General features: G+C 43.0%; 2 protein-coding genes across 2 annotated transcripts in view; one reads left to right on the top strand and one right to left on the bottom strand.

Moving 5' to 3' along the window:
- LOC145403013 (uncharacterized) overlaps positions 1-21,424 on the bottom strand; it is a 763,478-nt gene that overhangs the window by 392,141 nt on the left and 349,913 nt on the right. The window lies entirely within an intron of this gene.
- Positions 1-21,424, top strand: part of LOC145403065 (beta-galactosidase-like) — a 238,283-nt gene that overhangs the window by 102,863 nt on the left and 113,996 nt on the right. Inside the window, exon 6 of the mRNA XM_080274904.1 lies at positions 16,874-17,001. Coding sequence (XP_080131030.1) covers positions 16,874-17,001 — 128 coding nt within the window. The remainder of the gene's footprint in view (positions 1-16,873; positions 17,002-21,424) is intronic.

The following is a 21,424-nucleotide window of genomic DNA, read 5'->3' as shown; positions in this document are numbered from 1 at the left end:
TATTGACAGCAACGTGCTGCTGGTGTGTTGGTACGTGGAACGGAGCTGAAGGCTGCTGCTGAGAAGTTCGCCAGGCTTCACGACACCCTAGGCTTCAAGGCATCCGAGGGTTGGCTCTTTGCGTTCAAGTTACGGCATGGCCTTACCAACTGTAAAGCTCATGGCGAAGCTTTGGACGCTAACGAGGATGGAGTTGACGGGTTTCGGCACAAGGTGAAGGGCTTGATCGTCAGGAAGGGCCTCACTCTCGGTCAAGTCTACAACGCTGACGAAACTGGTCTATTCTATCGCTCTTTGTCAACAAGCACTCTAGCCGAGGAGACAGAGAAGTGTGTACCTGGCCGCAGGCTCTCCAAGGAACGGATATCTGCTTTGTGTTGTGCCAATGCTAACGGCATGTACCAGCTTAAGCCCGTTGTTGTTGGCTGTGCAAAGCAGCCTCAGTGTCTTCGTGGGATGATGGATATCCTTCCTGTCGTCTGGTACCATTCTTTGAAGGCATGGTTTATAGCCGTGATCTTCAAAGACTGGTTCCACTGCCACTTCGTCAAGGAGGTCATCAATTACCAAACGGAGACACTGGGAATCCCACGCGACCAGGTAAAGGCCCTCCTTCTCCTCGACAGTGCACCTGCCCACCCATGCGACAAGGACTTGGTGGCTGAGAATGGCCGGATTAGGTGCATGTTTCTGCCACCTAATACGACTGCTCTCATCCAACCAATGGACCAAGGAGTTATCGTGGCAACAAAGCGCCTATACCGACGGAAGTTCCTGGACGAGGTGATGGTTGTTCTCAAGGACGAGGACGAGTGCAGGGAGGGACGGGACACACGAGGCCAGCCGACTTTGGAAAACCTTCACCGCTACATCATCAAGTCTGCACTGTACAACTGGGCTAGTGCATGGAAGGAAGTCTCTGTGAAGACTCTGGAAAATGGTTGGTCTCGTCTGCTTCTCGGAAGGGATGTGGAGTACGATTTTCTAGGGTTTGACGTGGATGACTTCCATGCACGGCTACGTACGCACGGCGACGATGTTGATGTGGACGATGTTCGTGAGTGGTTGGATGACGACGAGGGCGATCCTGGGTATCAGACATTGTCTGATATCGAGATCGTGTCTTCAGTTGCAGGTGTCACTACCGAGCTTGAAGATTCCGACGAGGAAGGCGACGATGATGCGGACTCCTCTCAGCAGGACACTACTCCAGCCATCCCCAAGCTGAGCTCACTCCGGGAACACCTAGAGTTCGTCCTAGACTACCTGGAACACCCGTACTGCGACAGGGAGATGGGGCCCTTGGGACTTGGGGAGGAAGTGCGTGCTTTCAGGCAGCGCATCATCAATCATCAGAATTGTCGGTTATTGCGCCAATCAACCATTGACAGTTTTTTCAGGCCCGTGACCCCCGCTGTGCCCAGCCCTGGCTCCACTCCATTGCCTTCCCAAGACAGGCCCTCATGCTCCGAGCCACAGCCCAGCACATCAGCCACGGTGGAGTCACCGCTCGACGTGAGTTTGCGTCTGTCTTCAGAGTCGTCTGCAGTGGGTACACCATCACCACTACCCAGCGACGCACCCCTAGGTCACCTGCCAGTGATACTCTCAGACTCTGACAGTGAATAAACAGCAAGAACTTCTCCACTAGACCACACAGGAATTTACACTGTTGTGCAGTGAAAAGAAACAGTGTGTTGTGTTAAGGATTTACAGTTGTGAGTGAAAAGACTAATTGGGAACAAAATTTAACGTAAATAGACTTGTTTGTTTTTGCTTTAGAAAATTATTAGAAGAATGGGAAAAGTTAAAGTGCAGAGTGCAACACTTAGTAAGTTACAATGGACCATTAGTTAGACAAGAGTGCGCACTGTGAAGAGAACGACTTCTGAGTGCGATTGACTAAGTTCAGTGCAAGACTTCATGAACAGTGTTCTGGAAGTGCTCCAGGAAATCCTTCTTACTGTCAGAGTCCGAGAGGAGGCGGTTATTCATCGAGGTGGACATGGACTTGCTGTAAGTAGGCAGAATGTTTCATACTGTACTTTTTTCCATACTATACTTACCTCAAACACCTCATTTCACTCTTTAATGTCCTTTATTGGTGTGAATAGGGTGTTAGGAGCTATGCATGTGCAGTAGGAAGGTGTTTTGCTGAGTTAGGCTAGGTTAGGGTCCATAAGTACCAGTCCAGGAGCCAGTAACCAGAATGTTTAATATTGTATGAACCTACTTCTAAACCCTCATTTTATGCTTCTTTTGCATTTATTTCAGTCATTTATGTGCCTTATTGGTGTGATTTGGGTCTTAAATAGGTGCTATGCATGTCCAGAGGGAGTTGTATAGGTGTTTCTCTGAGTTAGGGTCCATAAGTACAAGTCCATAAACTGGGGCCCAATATCCGGACAGGACCAGTATCCGGACCTGCCTATGGCTCTATTACGTCAGATATTGGAGGGATTACTGTGTATATATATATGTATATATATATATATATACTGTATGCAGCATGTGTTAGGAGTGTAATGCTGTATGGCAGTGAGACCTGGGCAGTGAAGGAGGAAGATATTCGCCGGCTCAGACGTACAGAAATGACAATGATTAGGTGGATGTGCAGTGTGTCCCTGCGTCCAAGGCCTGGAGGGGCTGGGTTTACAATGGAAGAGTTGAGAGGTAGGATGGGACTGGAGTGTATTGGTGTTGTGATGAGGAGAGGTAGATTGAGGTGGTTTGGACATGTGGAGAGGATGGGGGATGATAATTGGGTGAGGAAGGTGAGAAGTGTTGATATTGGGGGTGGGGTTATGAGGGGTAGACCGAGAAAGACATGGGACGAGGTCATTAAGTGTGACCTTAGGGTTAAGGGACTGAACAGGGAGGCTGCAATGGATCGTGCAGCGTGGAGAGCCGCCATTAGGTGACCAAGGCCAACACATGCAAGCATGTTGGAGCCTTTAAAAACGAAACAAAACGAAACGAACATATATATATATATATATATATCTATATCTATCTATCTCTCTCTCTCTCTCTCTCTCTCTCTATATATACAGTATATATATATACTGTATATATCTATATCTATCTATCTATCTGTCTATATATATCCACTCACTCAGTGTAGTGCTACTCTCGGGTATCTGCCCTGTCCTCTCCTCCATCCTTCTTTCCTTCCATCTTCTTCTGTCTTTCTTTCCTTCATTCTTTCCTCGTCTTTCTGCTTCGGATGACTTTACACTCCCTCTTCTGTCGTTCATTCCTTCATTCTTTCCTCTTCCTTCTGCCCGTGGGTGACTCTACACTGAGTGAAAAGCCAAATGGTTTCCTGTACACCAGGAAACCATTTACTGCGCTGGGTGGTAACCATATAACCTAAATATTGGCGCCTGGTGGTTTAGTGGGTAATTATTGTGCTCCAATCGGATTGAGCTGGTGAAGGTTTATATCCAAGGGGTAGTTGGGGTTTATTGCTCACGTAATGCCACTCAGGGATGAGTGAGGCTGGTCACTCTCATCTTAAATGTCAGGACCAACTACCTAGCCCCAAGTTCCTTCGCTCCTCATGGGGCAACGTAGGATTGGATGATGGATGGATGGATATACAGTACCCTCGCGTCCAACACGCGTTACTTCAGCACAATTCACGTCCAGCACGGAGAGCAAATAGTTAGTATTATTTAATACGATTTAATTACTGCAACACGAGTGTGCTAGCATAACATGCACAGAGCTCCGAGAAGTGGGCCAAATCTGCAGAGTTCACCTCTAGCATGATCACCCCTGGTCCAACACGGTCATACTGGACGTTCCTGCGATGCTGACAGCCAATCAAAACTTCTGATCAAGTTGCCTCCCCCACCCGCTATCATGACGTGATCGTGATGTCGCCCAGTCAAAAATGCTTCTGCTCTCACGTGATGTTTTGTTAAAATTCTCCTGCCTCAGTGCCACTCAGTCGCATAATTCGCATTGGAAGATGCTTTTTTCTCGCTGCATTATCTGCCCTTGCTACTGCATTTTATCCTGCTCACGATGCCTAGGAAGCCTTCTGAGAACCCCAAGAAGCAGCGGCACCTCCCTCAGGCCACCAAGCTAGAAAGCATCGAGAGGAAGAAGAAAGGGGAGAGGAAAGTTGACATTGCCAAGGCCTACGATATGAATGAAGCCAACGTGAGGACCATAATAAAAAACCAAGACAAGATCCTGGCAGTAGTGAAGGGTTACAGAGTGCTAGGACAGGCAGAAGCAGGACCTTCCATGACTATGGATGAAGATAGTGATTCTGAGTGTGATTTCGAAGGATTTATGAGGGAGATTGAGGAGGGGCAGCAACCATTACCCGCTAGTGACGCCAGCAGCCATCCTCCGGGGACCCAGTAGGACTACCTACAGCCTTGGATACCACCTTCCATTCCCAGCAAGCCCACCAACACTATCCTCAAAGGTTAGTTATCATTCATAGCACAGTACCATTTATTATAATTATAATAGTACCAATATATGTATAGGTATATGGTAGGTATTTAGGGCGACTTTTCCTAGGGTTGCTGGCATAATTCATTTTTCCCCATAAGCTCTGTTGTTTGTCCAACACGTTTTTGGTCCAACACGGGACCCATGCATGACAATATTACCGTGTTGGACGCGAGGGTACTGTATATATATATATATTTATATGTATGTTTCCGTTTTCATTTTTGAAGGCTGTAACATGCTTGCATGCGTCGGCCTTGGACACCTAATGGCGGCTCTCCATGCTGCACGATCTGTTGCAGCCTCCCTGTTCAGTCCCTTAACCCTGAGGTCAAACTTAATGACCTCGTCCCATGTCTTTCTTGGTCTACCCCTCATAACTCCATCCCCAATATTAACACCTCTCACCTTCTGCATCCATCTATCATCCCCCATCCTCTCCACATGCCCGAATCATCTCAATCTACCTCTCCTCATCACAACACCAATACACTCTAGTCCCATCCGACCTCTCAACTCTTCCACTGTAAACCCAGCACCCCCAGACCTTGCATGCAGGGACACACTGCGCATCCACCTAATCATTGTCATTTCTGTACATCTGAGCCTGTGAATATCCTCCTCCTTTACTGCCCAGGTCTCACTACCATACAGCATTGCACTCGTAACACATGCTGCATACAAAGACCCCTTAGCATGTGGGGAGAGTCCTCTCAATGTCAGGAGTGGCAACAGCTCCCTGAACTTCTTCCAACCACTTCTCACCCTAGCCACAGAGCTAGCTCCAGCCCCACCTCCAGCACACAACATGTCTCCCAAATAAAAAAACTCTTCCACACACTCAAGAGACTCACCAGCAAGTTCAATCCTTTCCCACCTGACAATCTCCACCTGCTCTTCGCGAAATACCATATGTATAAAATCAGCATTATCTCGCAGTCTACCGCTGATACCACTACATCTCTTGTGCACCCATTTGTCACAAACACTGGCCAAGATGGAATTACTTCCCACGCCCTTGTGACAAACTGCACGTGGCCACTCTCCCTCGTTTTTGACAGTACCACCACCAACCCTAGATATCATCACTTTTGTTTTATCTGCATTTACTGTTAAGCCCTTGTGCCCCATACCATCTCTACACTTCCTAAATCTTTCCTCCGCCTCCCTCTCATTCTCTGCAAACCACACCAATCATCAGCATACAACATATCCCATGGGAGTCTATTTCTGAAGTCATGTGAGAGGGCTTCAAGTACCGTGATGAACAACATGGGACTCAAAACTGACCCCTGATGCACACTAGCGTTCACGGAAAACTCATCACTCAAATCTCCATTCACTCACCTGGGTGCGAGCACCCACATACGTAGCCATAACCACCCTAACCAGCCACTCCTCCAAGCCAAGCTTTCTCATTGCCCACTTCACCACGTCTCTAGGGACTCTGTCAAAGGCCTTTTCCAAATAAACAAAAACAAAATACAGATCCCTGTTCTTCCCAATATATATTTCTTGAAGCTGTCGAACAATGAATGTGGCATCAGTGGTCCCCCTGCCTGGCATAAACCCAAACTGCATATATATATATGTATGTATATATATATATATATATATATATATATATATATATATATATATATATATTGTTACGGAACAGAGAAAGATAATGTACACTTTAAGTGAGAATACTAAAAATCACTCCTGTCCCGTAAAGTTCCAGGTTCAAAACAAAAGAGTTAGGTAAAATTACAAGTTAAAGTTTAATGCTCAAACTAACAACAAAACATTCAGGACTCATAAGGGTAATGTAATGGCAAAAAACAGGTTAAATATATAGTTAACTGCAATAGCCTCTATTAACACGAAATTAGCAAGAGTAAATTTATCTAAGTTAGCCCTGATAAAATGAAAATACACCAGGTGATGCTCAGTTAATGCAAGATAAATTATTACAGATACAAACTATTATCAAAAATGAATAAAACCCAACATTAATCAAAAACCTCACTAGGCCTAAGAATTAACCTTATGCTACACAGTACGAGAAAAAATACAACAGTTATACTCAAATTACACACAGCTGCTAGATGTTTGGAGATTTCTTGAGCACTCACAATAATAATATCTGTATAGGGGAGGACAGAGATGTGAACAAAATGAGGAGCAGATCTAAGTGGCAATGATGCAGAGACTGAGCTCATTATATAGGGGCCGGCAGAGCTTGATACAACTTGTAAGAAGGATGCGCAAATGAAGCCATGGGGACAAAGAGTTGACAATCCTGCTCTGAACTCCAGAAATGACGACTTACTCTACTATAACGGTAGAAGGGGGGACTGAGGCAGAACACGCTCGTGATCAAACAGGCAGCACAGTGTACGTTAGAATTACACAAAGGATGATGAAATCATAGGCTATGTAACACCTCCCCACAAAGAAAAAGAAATTTACAAAGGAAACTTCTTATTACTCTAAAACAATCTGTCTAAAGTCTAGATAAGCAATCTGCAATAACATTTTCTTTCCCCTTGACATGTTGTATGTCTAATGAATACTCCTGAAGAAGTAGACTCCATCTTGTCAATCTCTGATTTTTATCTTTAAACTTACTAAGGAATTTCAGTGGGTTGTGATCGGTATAAATGACTATGGGGTCAAAACCAGAACACAAATAAAATGAAAACTGCTGTAAACCCAAAATCAAGGCCAAAAAGCTCTTTCTCAATAGTGGAGTAGTTCTTTTGAGGTGGAGTGAACTTCTTACTGTAATAAGATACAGGATGTTCAATACCCTGATCATGCTCTTGCAGCAAAACAGCCCCAGCTCCTGTATCACTTGCATCAACAGCCATCTTAAAAGGCTTAGCAAAATTTGGAGTAGCGAGCACTGGCTGACTTAATAGAATAGCTTTAAGAGTGTTGAAAGAGGATTCACAGTTATCGGTCCAGACAAATTTAACTCCCTTTTTCAGTAGGTCTGTAAGTGGTGATACAAGAATAGAAAAGTTAAGAACAATTCTCCTGTAATAACCTACCATTCCCAAAAATCTTTGTAGCTCTTTCCTACTTTTAGGACTGGGAAGATCACTTATAACCTGAACCTTAGCTCCTGGTGGTGCAACATGTCCATCACCAATTACATACCCAAGGTACTGAACTTTAGCTTGACCAAACTCACACTTTGATAAATTAGCTACAAGATTAGCCTGAACTAAACGGTCAAGAAATTTACTGACATGGCATAGATGATCTTTCCAGTTGTCACTGAAGATTAATACATCATCAATATAAACAACACACCCTGCCAAACCCTCTGTTACAACATTTATGAGCTTCTGAAATGTGGCTGGTGCATTCTTCATACCATATGGCATTACCGAACATGCAAAAGCCTTTCCTAGTGTTACAAAACATGAGATCTCCCTAGCACGTTCAGTCATAGGTACTTGCCAGTATCCCTTTAACAAATCAAACTTACTTATGTACCTAGCCTTTCCGATCTTGTCTATGCAATCTTCCACACGAGGGAGAGGGTAAGTGTCTGTTTTAGTTATCTGATTAACACGTCTGTAGTCGATGCAAAGCCTCTGTGACCCACCTGGCTTAGGGACTAGAGTGACAGGAGAACTCCACTCGCTCTGACAGGGCTCAATCATCTTGTGGTCCAACAGGTAGCCAAGCTCCTTCTGGATGAGAGGAACTTTCACTGGGTTCACACGGTAAGGAGGCAGTTTAATTGGCTTTGCGTCTCCAACCTCGACATCATGCATCAACACAGTAGTTCTTCCTGGAGTGGCACGGAACACTTGCGGGTACTCCTGCAGTAATGCCGAAAACTCCTGCCTTTCCTCGGGAGGTAGATGAGAAAGCTTAGTCTGGAGATCATTCATGATATCAGGATTCTTCCCCAAACTATCACTCAGGCTCATACTGCGTGGGAGAGCTTCACTTGCAGACTCGGGTGGAACAGCCACAGTGCAGACTGGATTATTTTCGTCCCGCCTGTGATATAACTTTAGCATGTTGATGTGACATAGTTGCTTGCTCTTTCTACGATCTGGTGTGGCGATGACATAGTTGGCATCACTGAGTTTCTTCTTCACGAAATAAGGGCCACTAAACTTGGCTTGAAGAGGTTGCCCATGAACTGGTAGCAGAATCAAAACCTGATCTCCTGGCTGAAAGTGGCGTAACCTGGACTTCTTATCATACCAAGTCTTCATCTTCTCCTGAGCAGCTCCTAAATTCTCTCTCGCCAGCTGTAAAGCAGTGGACAGCCGTTCTTTGAACTTCATCACATACTTCAGCAGGTTGACGTCATCTTCCTCCGACAGCCAGCATTCCTTGAGTAACTTAAGGGGTTCTCTTACTTCATGGCCAAACACTAGTTCAAAAGGTGAGAAGCCCAGTGATTCATTTGGAGATTCTCTTGCGGCAAATACAACAAATGGAAGACCTTTGTCCCAGTCTTTCTGATGTTCCAAACAGTATTTCTTGAGCATCGATTTGAGTGTTTGATGATATCTCTCCAACGCTCCTTGGGTCTGGGGATGGTAAGCTGAAGACATGATCTGGGTGATGCCCAACTCTTTCAGAGACTGCTTGAAAACATTTGACATGAAATTACTTCCCCGGTCTGACTGTACCTCCTTGGGCAGACCAAACTTTGTGAAGAACCCTAGCATTTCCTTAACCACGTTCTTTGCTGAGATATTTCTAAGTGGAATGGCTTCAGGATAACGAGTAGCCATATCAATCAGGGTCAACACATAAGAAAATCCTGAAGAAGTCTTAGGAAGAGGGCCCACAATATCCACCAACACACGGGTGAAAGGCGCCTCAAAAGGAGGAATGGGAACTAGAGGTGCAACCTTTTCGGTCTGATTACACTTCCCCACAACTTGACAGGTGTGACAAGACTTACAATACCAGGAAACATCCCTGAAGATACCTGGCCAGTAGAAGTGTTTCAAAATGCATGTCACAGTCTTCCTCACTCCAAGGTGTCCTGCCAAACTGGAATCATGAGCCACTCTAATGATATCCTGCCTACAAACACGAGGGATGACAACTTGATGTACAACCTCCCATTCACAGTCGGCTGATGCTGTTGGGGGTCTCCACTTCCTCATAAGTACTCCTGACTTTACATAATAACAAGTAGAAGCACCGGCTGACTCTTCTTCACTGTAAGCAGAGTTAGCTAGACCTTTCAACTCAGGGTCAGCAACCTGCAACTCAACCAACTCTTGACGAGACAAATTATCAACACTACGGGGTACTGCCTCATCTGGTGAGTGGTCCAAATTAGCAAGAAAAGTGTCAGCTAGGATAACATCATCATCATCATTATCCTCTAAATCACCAGTAACTTTAGACTTAGCCCTAGTGACAGCACATGCAGGGAACACATCAGGGACATCACAATCCTGGGTCTCAGCCACTGGCTCACTAGACAACTGAGGAGCTGGACACACTTGACTTCCACCAATATCATTTCCAAGTAAGAAAGTTACACCTGACATTGGGAGTGTCTCAACCAACCCAACCATAACGGAACCATTAACAAAACCAGACTCTAAATTCACTCTGCACAGAGGGACAGAGAAGTAATTATTCCCTACACCTTGTAAGATTACAGTTTCATCAGAGGAATTAACATTAGAGCCTAGAACACTGGTCAGCATAAGGGATTGGCAAGCACCTGTATCACGATATATTTTAACTGATTTCCTGTCATTACTGTCCAGAGGACTGACAAAACCATCAGACAGGAAATTAGCACATGAACTCTTGAGAGTGTCACCCACGTTACTGCTCAAAAGAGGAGCTCCATCATGAGAATTTAAGTTACCCCTCAAAGCAGGTTCAGTTAACTCAGTTAAAGAATTCTGGGAACTCTCAAGAGTGGACACTAGACCAATTGACTGAATATTTAAAGACTCCTTTTTGTTCACATCACGCTGTCTCCTGAAACATCTCTCCGTAGTATGACCAAGCTTACCACAATAAGTACATTTACTTTTCTGAAATCTAGAGGTGAAGCTGGTATTTACTTCCTGAGAAACATCATCCTTATTCTCTTTCCTGTTACCTGTACTCTGAGTAGAGGCAACGTACTTACTCTCAGCTTTCCCTTTTTCTCTAGAATATCTCTTGTGAGTGAGAACATACTCATCAGCTAAAACTGCAGCATCAGACAAATTATCTATTCTTTTCTCATCAAGATATAGGCTTACATCTTTACTAATACACCTTTTGAAGTCCTCCAGCAAAATCATCTGCTTAAATTTGTCAAAATCAGAATCCACATTCTTAGAATTTAACCACTGCTCTAACAGATCTTCTTTGATTTTTGCATACTCAACATGGGATTGCTTATCTTGCTTGTAAGTTGTCCTAAATTTTACTCTATAGGCTTCAGGAACAAGCTCATAGGCCTTAAGAATCAAGCTCTTAACTACATCATAATTATCAGATTGATCCTGAGGCAAAGATGCATAAGTTACTTGAGCTTTACCGGTGAGAACAGTTTGAAGGAATACTGGCCAATTCTGTTTGGGCCAATTAAAACCTGTAGCTACCCTCTCAAACAACTGAAAATACTTTGTTAAATCAGATTCATTAAAAGGAGGGACAAGTTTAACATTTTTAGCCACATCAAAATCATCAGAGCTAGATGATCCAGTTCCACCTTGTTTCATGCGATACTCATGGTCTGCCTGAATCCTAGCAATTTCAACTTGTGCCTCAGCCTCTTTAGAACGGGCCTGAAATTCAGCCTCCTTAGCACGAGACTCCTGCAGGGCTAGCTGTAACTTAGCTAATTCAATCTGCGTTTGCTCATTTCGAGGAGTTACATTAAACAAGCTTTCATTAATCATGTCAACAATTTGATCTTTAGAATGATGAGAGCGAACAGCAATTCCCAATTGTTGAGCAACAAGCTTAAGTTCATTCTTTGTTCTGTTTTCTACATCACACACTGTTTGCACATTTGACAAAAAATCTTTGGCTTCATCAAGTGTAGTAATAGTAGACATCATGAATAAGTAACAGTCACAAAATATCGAGCAATATCCTTATGATAATATCCTGAATATCCTGATAAGAGGTCGCCAAATTTATGTTACGGAACAGAGAAAGATAATGTACACTTTAAGTGAGAATACTAAAAATCACTCCTGTCCCGTAAAGTTCCAGGTTCAAAACAAAAGAGTTAGGTAAAATTACAAGTTAAAGTTTAATGCTCAAACTAACAACAAAACATTCAGGACTCACAAGGATAATGTAATGGCAAAAAACAGGTTAAATATATGGTTAACTGCAATAGCCTCTATTAACATGAAATTAGCAAGAGTAAATTTATCTAAGTCAGCCCTGATAAAATGAAAATACACCAGGTAATGCTCAGTTAATGCAAGATAAATTATTACAGATACAAACTATTATCAAAAATGACTGACATAAAACCCAACATTAATCAAAAACCTCACTAGGCCTAAGAATTAACCTTATGCTACACAGTACAAGAAAAAATACAACAGTTATACTCAAATTACACACAGCTGCTAGATGTTTGGAGATTTCTTGAGCACTCACAATAATAATATCTGTATAGGGGAGGACAGAGATGTGAACAAAATGAGGAGCAGATCTAAGTGGCAATGATGCAGAGACTGAGCTCATTATATAGGGGCTGGCAGAGCTTGATACAACTTGTAAGAAGGACACGCAAATGAAGCCATGGGGACAAAGAGTTGACAATCCTGCTCTGAACTCCAGAAATGACGACTTACTCTACTATAACGGTAGAAGAGGGGACTGAGGCAGAACACGCTCGTGATCAAACAGGCAGCACAGTGTACGTTAGAATTACACAAAGGATGATGAAATCATAGGCTATGTAACAATATATATATATATTTGTATGTATGTATGTACACATGACTGCCAAACAACATTGTACGCATAGTGCAGTAATGAAGAAGCATAAGCTAGATCTGTATGTAATGTTTTTCTGTCAGTTATAGGATTGTTTCATTGCAGAACAGGACTAAAATGAAGTTGCCAAATATCATTCATCTCCTTGTCTCAAGAGTTACTATACGCTGTAGCACCAGTCGAGCAGGGCAGTACTCCCGAGGTGGATGGAAAGCTGATGACAGGGAGTGCTGGAGCTCCCGTTTCATCAGCCCTCAGGACTAGTTCCTGACCATCCCCCTTTGCTGAACTTTTTCAGTGTCTCAGTTACACAGAGAGTAGGCCAGCATGCTCTCCAGTACAAATTGCTCTAACTATCTTCACCAAACTACATGCACAGTACACACTACACTTCCTATTCAAAAATCAACAAAAATGGCGTCTACTAATCAAGCCTCGGAGTCCCCGGGGGGGGGACCATAAATGCCCCCGCCATCTGCCCCTCTCCCAGTGACGACTCGAGGTGCCTGGAACCACTGTCTGACTCTCTTCTTCTTCATTTCTGCAACATTCGCGGCCTTTCATCTAACTTTCGCTCTGTTGAGCACCACCTCTCCTCCTCTAAACCGCACCTTCTTTTTCTGACGGAGACTCAGCTGTCTGAGGCAACCGACAGCAAACCCTTTTCTGTATCCTCCTACTTTCTCTATACTCATTTCAAAGCCAAAGGTGGCTGTTGTGTATACATACGCAACGACTTATCTTGCGCTCGTGTTCCTGAACTTGATTCTTCTGAATTCTCCACACTCTGGCTTCGGCTTTCCTGTCATTCTCTGACTAAATATATTTGTGCTGTTTACTTATCCCCTAATTCTACTGACTATCAAAAATTCTTCGACTATCTTACCTCTACGATGGAACACATTCTGTCCATTTCTCCTTTCTCTGAAATCTCCATTCATGGAGATTTCAATGTTCACCACCACCTTTGGCTCTCCTCTCCTTTCACGGATCCACCTGGTGAACAAGCCTACATCTTTTCTATCCTTAATGACCTAGAGCAGCTTGTACAGCACCCTACCCGTATCCCTGACCGCCTTGGAGAGAGCTCCAACATACTTGACCTCTTCCTCACAACTAATCCTTCTGCTTACTCTGTTAATCTTTTCTCTCCGTTGGGCTCCTCCGATCACAACCTTATTACCTTAACCTGTCCTATCACTCCGGTACGGCCTGTGGACCCTCCAGGGAAACGTCGTCTGTGGCATTTTGGAGCCGCGAACTGGGAGGCCCTCAGGCAGTACTTCTTTGATTTTCCCTGGAATGATTATTGCTTCCATGGCCGTGAGCCATCTGAGTGTGCCTTGCGCATTACAGAGGTTATTCTCTCGGGCATGGAAGCATACATTCCTTTCTCATATCCTTTGACTAACGCAAGAAAGCCTTGGTTTAATCATGCTTGTTCTAATGCTGTCCGCAACAAGGAGAAGGCCTACAAATGGTACCGGAGCCAACCCACCCCTGAATCACATCATCTTTACGTTTCTGCCCGGAATCGTGCTAAGTCTGTTCTTCGCTCTACTAAAAATAATTTCATCCATACTAAATGCTCTTAACTCTCCAACTCGAATTCTTCCCGCTCCTTCTGGCACCTTGCCAAAAATCTTTCTAACAACTTTACCTCATCATCCTTCCCTCCTCTTTTCTACTCTGATGGTTCTGTAGCTATTTCTTCTACTGATAAAGCAGATCTCTTCACACAGACTTTCTCCTCCAATTCCACCTTCGACGATTCCGGTGCTGTTCCTCCATCACTTCTCCCCTCTGACTTCCTCATGGCTGACATTAAAATTTCTTCAGTTGATGTATTTTCTGCCATCACTGGCCTCAGTACTAACAAGGCATATGGGCCTGATGGGGTCCCTCCTGTTGTTCTCAAGAACTGTGTTTCTGTGCTTACACCCTGCCTAGGCAAACTCTTTCGCCTTTGTCTGTCAACTTGTACCTTTCCTTCTTGCTGGAAGTTTGCTCTCATTCAGCCAGTCCCAAAGAAGGGTGACCACTCCCAACCCTCCAACTATCGTCCAATTGCTTTAACGTCCTGTATTTCAAAAGTTTTCGAGTCAATTCTTAATAGAAAAATTTTAAGGCATCTTTTCTATCACAACCTTCTTTCCGATCGTCAGTATGGGTTCTGTCAGGGACGCTCCACTGGCGATCTTCTCACCTACCTTTCAGACTCCTGGTCATCCTCCTTTTGGGACTTTGGCGAAAGCTTTGCCATTGCACTTGACATCTCAAAGGCTTTCGATCGAGTCTGGCATAAATCTTTAATTTCCAAACTGCCCTCCTACGGTTTCTATCCTTCTATCTGTGCCTTCATCGCTAGCTTCCTTTCTGGTCGTTCTATAGCCGCTGTTGTAGACGGCCATCGTTCTTCTCCTAGATCTATCAACAGTGGTGTTCCTCAGGGCTCTGTCCTATCACCAACTCTCTTCCTTTTATTCATCAATGATCTTCTAAGCTGTACATCTAACCCTATCCACTCATACGCTGATGACTCCACCCTTCACCTTTCCATTCGGTTCCCGCAACGCCCATCTCAACAGTTACTTCAAGAAACAAGGGATGAGGCTATGGCACACCTAATGTCTGACTTGGCTCGTATCGCTGACTGGGGTAAAAATAATATGGTTGTCTTTAATGCATCTAAGACTCAGTTCTTACACCTATCAACCCGACAAAATCTTCCACAGGTATACCCATTAATGTTTAATAATATTCAGCTTAATCCTGCATCATCCTTGAACTTGCTTGGGGTTTCATTTACTCGGGACTTATCTTGGAAAGACCATATTACATCTCTTGTAAAATCTGCTTCCAAGAGATTGGGTGTGCTAAGCCGACTCCGCTCTTTCTTTACCCCTGCACAATTGTTGACTCTATACAGAGGTTTTATCCGCCCCTGTGTGGAGTACAACTCTCATGTGTGGGGAGGCTCCCCACATGCAGCTCTTCTCAATAGGGTGGAGTCAAAGGCTTTTCGTCTCATTAACTCTCCTCCTCTTACTGACTCCCTTCAACCTCTGTCTCTTCGCCGCACTGTTGCATCTTTATCTCTTTTCTATCGCTACTTCAATGGTCACTGCTCCTCTGAACTGTCTGCTTGCATTCCTCCACCTCTACGACGGGTGCGTAGCACCCGTCTGGCAGCAAACTCTCATCCCTTTTCTGTCCAACTCTCTAATGCAAGAGTTAACCGTTACTCCCAGTCTTTCATTTATGCAACAGGTCAGCTCTGGAACTGTCTCCCTCTATCTGTATTTCCTGCTGCCTATGATCTCCAGTCTTTCAAACGCAGTGTGTCCAGGCATCTCAAAATGATCGGATCTTGAATTTGGCTCTCTTTTGTATTTTGTTTTTCTCTTGGAGGGAACTGTTACTGCGGGCCATGGCCTTTGGTTCCTTCTTCCTCGCATTAAAAAAAAAAAAAAAAAAAAAAAAAAAAAAAAACGTGTTGGCCCCATCTATTGTCTTCTTTCTTATTAGATGCTGTAAATCACTTTATTTTGACCATAGATAGAAGAGTGAATATAAATACTGTATCATGACTAAATAAGAATATAAAAACTGCGGATGCAGTCAGCTCACGCTTATTTTGACAGCATGTGTACACTGTTTAAGTACTTAAACCCACACAGTCACCACATTTACACACCACCAGCACGCGGAATACCTCTTTGTCAGGCTGTTGCTTTTGGCCTTCAGTTCTTTTCTTCAATTTCTTTTCTCCTTTCCCACTTACCCACTTATTAAAATGAACCCTTCATAGTGTTCAGTAAGACTTTATTAACCCGTTAACTGGTCTGTACAGCCTGGGCTGTTCCGAGTGCGACTGCTCAATACAGCCCTGGCTGCGCAGATGAATTTCGAATATAGTGCCATGGTGACCAAGTCTGACCCATGCAAGCATGTTTGAGCCTTCAAAACCAAAATGGAAGCCGAAAAAGAAAACAAAAACCATACATTCCAATAGGGAATCAGACACTTCGATGTTCATCCATGGCTTTACCAAGGTAAACATTGAGCTAATATTTCGTTACTATGTACTTTGGCAAGTGTTCTCTCAATTACTAAGACAAAATTTGGCCCTTGAGAAATTTCATTTTTACCCCTATGTCTGCGCACCATGGACACCCAAAAAACCGCCATGTGCAGTTATCAGGTTAAGCTACAAAACAGTGTCAGGGTAACAACATTCTTTCAGTCAGATTCAGGCAAGACAATGAACGAAATCTTCAGTAAGAGCCACTTTAATGTGTTTTCCGTCCTTATCTGATATCCCGATATAGGCAGTAGTTATCTGTATCGGTTCAGTATTGAAAAATATGCAAATATTGGTGATATATTGGTTCGGCAAATCATAAAGGTTACAGCACTAGCGTGGGTATAAACAGTCTCTTCTCATCCCCAGATGCTGACCCCAAGCACATGTTTGAGCAGCAGCGGCTGTTTGAACCTGAGGGACCCCTCGTCAACAGCGAGTTCTACCCTGGCTGGATTGACCACTGGGGAGAACCACACCATAAGACCGACCCAGAGGTGAGGAGGAGGGATGAGGGAAATGGGAGGGAAGAGAAAAGTGATGTAAGGAATGGGATGAAATGGAAAGAGATGGAAGGGGGAATTAAAGAATTAAGGAATGGACACAGAGCAGATGGTAGAATGAGATAGGATACAGGGAGATCAGTGTGTAGAAAAAAAGAGAGGTACAGTAACAAGAAGATGGCTGGGAAAGTATGGAGACAGGGGAAGATAGTGGGATAGGGCATAGCAGAATGAGAAGGAGAGGAAGGATGAGGAGTTAAGGGATGGGGTGGAGTGGAGGGAAATGGGAAGGGAGAAGTGAGGAAAGGAATGGGGCGAAGGAAGCAGGGAAGGGAAGAGGTAAGGGGAGATTGGTAGAAATAAATAAAAGGGAAACGAAAAGAAATGGTAAGAAATGAGAAGAGAGTAGATGGAAAAGGATTGAGATGTGGGAAATGAGGAGAGAAAAAGGTAAGAGGACATAAGGAGGAGAAGGGAAATAGGTAGGAAAAGAGAGGAGCAGAGAAATTGGGAGGCAAGAGGAAAGGGAAGTGCAAGGAATGAAGAGAGGGAAGATAAGTAGAAAGCAATGGGTTGGAGAGAAATGGAAGGGAAAAGGAGAGGGACTGGAGTCTCTACAAAACAATAACCTTTTTTTTTCAGCTACCAGATAATATTATTCAGGATTGGGGAACTTTACATAGTGAAGAGATTAGAAATAATCTCTGTTAACCTCCTTTTCTTTTTAGTTCTTTCTGCTACTGGACAGTGTTGTTCATCTTAAGATAGGCTTTTCATATTGGACGTATTTTTAAAGGCTTTTAACTCATCCAGTATGAAAAATCCATCCTAACCTGAATAAGACTGTCAGTTGGCAAGATTGAAATGAAAAAGTGAGTTAAACTGCTTTAGTGAGTTTTAGAAAGTGCACTCATTCATTTATGAGCCATGTATATTTAAAGTGCCACCATAGGGTTGCATGGAGTATGAATAGTGTAAGAGGACTGCTTTTTCACTAACCTGGAAAATCACAGTGGGTGTCAAAAGTTGTGAATTTGAGAGAGTATGTAGTCACCCCAAGAAATTATTGCAGTTTCAGATTACATTCAACGCTTTGTACTGGCAAATGGTCGATGAAATCACAGTGAATATGAAGTAAACATTCTGTTCCTTCATGTCATACCACCAAATAATATCCATAATATTTCATGCTGCAAATTATGTATTACCAGACTTGAATATGGAAAGTATTACTCCATGCTTAGTATACCCCGAGTCCTCTGTCTTCCTGAAGTATTTACGTCACTTGGTCTGGTTAGAAAACCAGATGAGGAAGAACAGTTGAATTTCAAATGCTGTGGTCATAATAGAAACATTAAGGGTGTCACAAAAATGAAAATGCCGCCAGTAAGGATGTAATGGCTTACTTGAGGTAGTAGCTATACATATTTGCCTTTTATTCTTTTTCTTCCCCTCAGTTATAATATTCATAAATAATCTTACCTTGCTACCTATGAAAAAATATATTAAGTTTTAGAGGGATATGAGATTTTACTGTTTTCTCATACAGTAGGCAGTAAAGAATGCCTAAATAAGTTTACAAATACTTATAGTGGAGAAGCACACTGTTCCTGTTCCCTTTTTTCATATCTTTATTCTTTTTTTAATAAACAGTTGTATTTTGCTTACTTAAAAACACTAATTAGGAGAGTTTGAACTCTGTGACATGTATATAAAACTGCATTTTATTACTCTTGCTAATCGTTTAAGCACTGAGGGTACTTGGCTGTGACAAGTTTGGCATTCTCCAAGAAGCTCAGGCTTAGCAAATTTTCAAGGTTCTGTTCACGTTATGATATTCACTGATGCATAGTTGTCTGGCATAGACTAAGTCAAGGATTTCCATTTCTGGATAACTGCCCAAATGCAGTGTAAGCACTTTATCATCAGGTAACAGTTGTATCGGTGAGGGCGCTCACCATCCACTCACACAATGTAGTGCTGCTCTCGGGTGTCTGCCCTTTCCTCTCCATCCTTCTTTCCTTCCATTCTCTTCTGTCTTTCCTTCATTCTTTCCTTGTCCTTCTGCCTACAGATGACTTTACACTCCCTCTTCTGTCTTTCTTTCCTTCATTCTTTCCACCTCCTTCAGCCTGTGGGTGACTCTACACTGAGTGACAAGCCAAATGGTTTCCTGTGCACCAGGAAACCATTTACTACACTGGGTGGTAGCCATATAACCAAATTTTGGTGCCTGGTGGTTTAGTGGGTAATTATTGTGCTCCAATCGGATTGAGCCGGTGAAGGTTTGTATCCAAAGGGTGGTTGGGGTTGATTGCTCATGTAATGCCACTCGGGGACGAATGAGTCTGGTCACTCTCATCTTAAATGTCGGGACCAACTGCCTGGCCCCGGGCTCCTACACTCCTCATTGGGCAGTGTAGGATTGGATGATGGATGGATGGAAGGATGGAACAGTTGTATCCCTTCGTGCCTGTCAATGAACATTTAAAATACTGGACTAACTTACACTGCTATTTCTCTTTCTGCCATTGTCCATGGAGAAGACAGAAATGGAAATACAATAAAAGTCCTCCAATCGGGCTACCAATAATCCAAAAATCCCAGTACAGTACTCTAAATTTTTCACGTTGAAATTTTTCAAATTTTTCCAAGCTTTCTCTTTGGATTTATCTGGTTTGGACTTGCTCTTGGACTTGGATGTACCAGCCTGCAACTATTTATCTACACTTCTGTGCATTTCCAGTGATTAAAACAATAACCCATATCATTTTAATTATTTATTTAATTATCATGTACGCTCACAATTACTAATTTCTGCTCAGGGGTGACCCCTTCATACCCCTGTATACCCAGGGAAGACAGGAGGGGGAACAAAACGTTAACAACGGCCTGAGATGGCCGTTGTTAGCATTTCTGTTTTACCATCAGCATCACAATGCATTACTTTCTTGCTGCAGCATGTTGATTGTTATATTATATACTTTTAGCATATCCTAATGTTCTATGTTTGTATTAGTAGTTGGACCAAGAGTGTTAAGCATATCAGCTTGAGATGTAACTCCCAGTTAATGACAGGTGGAGAGGGGGGTTGGGCAGGGGTATGAAGAAGGGTTGGGAGCTGGGGTAGAGGCAAGTGAAGCCCAAATCATCCTCCCCTCCACTCTTCTCATGGTAAACAGGGGTAGGAAGGGGGCATCCCTGGACAGAAATTAGTGATCATGAATGTACATATTTCTAATGTTTTCAGAGGCCCCTCCCAATATGTAGTCCGAAAGACCCTCGGTCCCCTGCCATTTGGATTACAGGACTTTTACTGTATATGGCTTTAAATTATTCATTAGTGTTCTGACTTTTTTTTTTTTTTTTCATCAATGACGTATAATTTGCTTATTTAAGGTACATTCGTTTTGAATCTTATGTTGATTCACACACTATTACCAATTGTCCCTGAGCAATAGTTCTGTAATTTCAGGCAGTTCCATTTAAGGATTTCCTAATATCATAACTAATGCTTCACTATAAATAGAACTGTAATGGACAATTATTTTGACATTAATTTATTATTTTCTATTACATTTCACAAATAAGGTTTCATCTTGTAAAAATACATAAGGAAGAGTATGTACAGTATCACGGAATGAAAACATTTGGAAACTGTTATTACTCCTTTGGGTGACTATACAAGAAGAAAATTGAAACAAAGCAAGTAAAAACAAAAGGCAGGTATTTCTCATTACAAGTAGCTATTATTTTGTTATTGATGTTAAGTCAGAAATATCATCATCATCATCATCATCATCTAATCACGTGTTGCCCCATATGGAGTGTAGGGGCCCAGGGCTAGTCAAGTTGGTCTGACTGGTGAGAGTGACCAGCCTCACTTGGATATAAACCTGCACAGTCTCGATCTGACTGGAATGCCTTAATTATCTGCAAAACCACCAGGCGGCATAATTTGGTTAAATGGTTAACACCCAGCGTAGTAAATGGTTTCCTGGTGTACTGGAAACCATTTGGCTTGTCACTCAGTGTAGAGTCACCTTGTAGACAGGAGGAGGAAAGAATGTTGAATTAGTTACACTGAGGAATTATTGTACTGTACTGATATTTGAAAGGAAACAAATTGACGCTTTAAATTTGTCTGTCTATGTAGGATAGAGCACTCTACACTGAGTGACAAGCTGAATAGTTTCCTGTACACCAGGAAACCATTTACCATGCTGGGTGGTAACCATATAACCAAATTATGGTGCCTGGTGGTTTAGTGGGTAATTAAGGCACTCCAGTCAGATTGAGCTGGTGAAGGTTTATATCCAAGGGGTAGTTGGGGTTATTGCTCATGTAATTCCACTCAGGGATGAGTGAGGCTCGTCACTCTCATCTTAAATGTCAAGACCAACTTGCCTAACCCGGG

The sequence above is a fragment of the Coenobita brevimanus genome, chromosome 60 (genome assembly GCF_032717465.1).
Source record: "Coenobita brevimanus isolate Jiangsu-jjx chromosome 60, ASM3271746v2, whole genome shotgun sequence".
In the NCBI taxonomy this organism is placed as follows: Eukaryota; Metazoa; Arthropoda; class Malacostraca; order Decapoda; family Coenobitidae; genus Coenobita; species Coenobita brevimanus.
The sequence above is the reverse complement of the archived record's forward strand: the minus strand, read 5'-3'. Positions and strand labels throughout refer to the sequence as shown.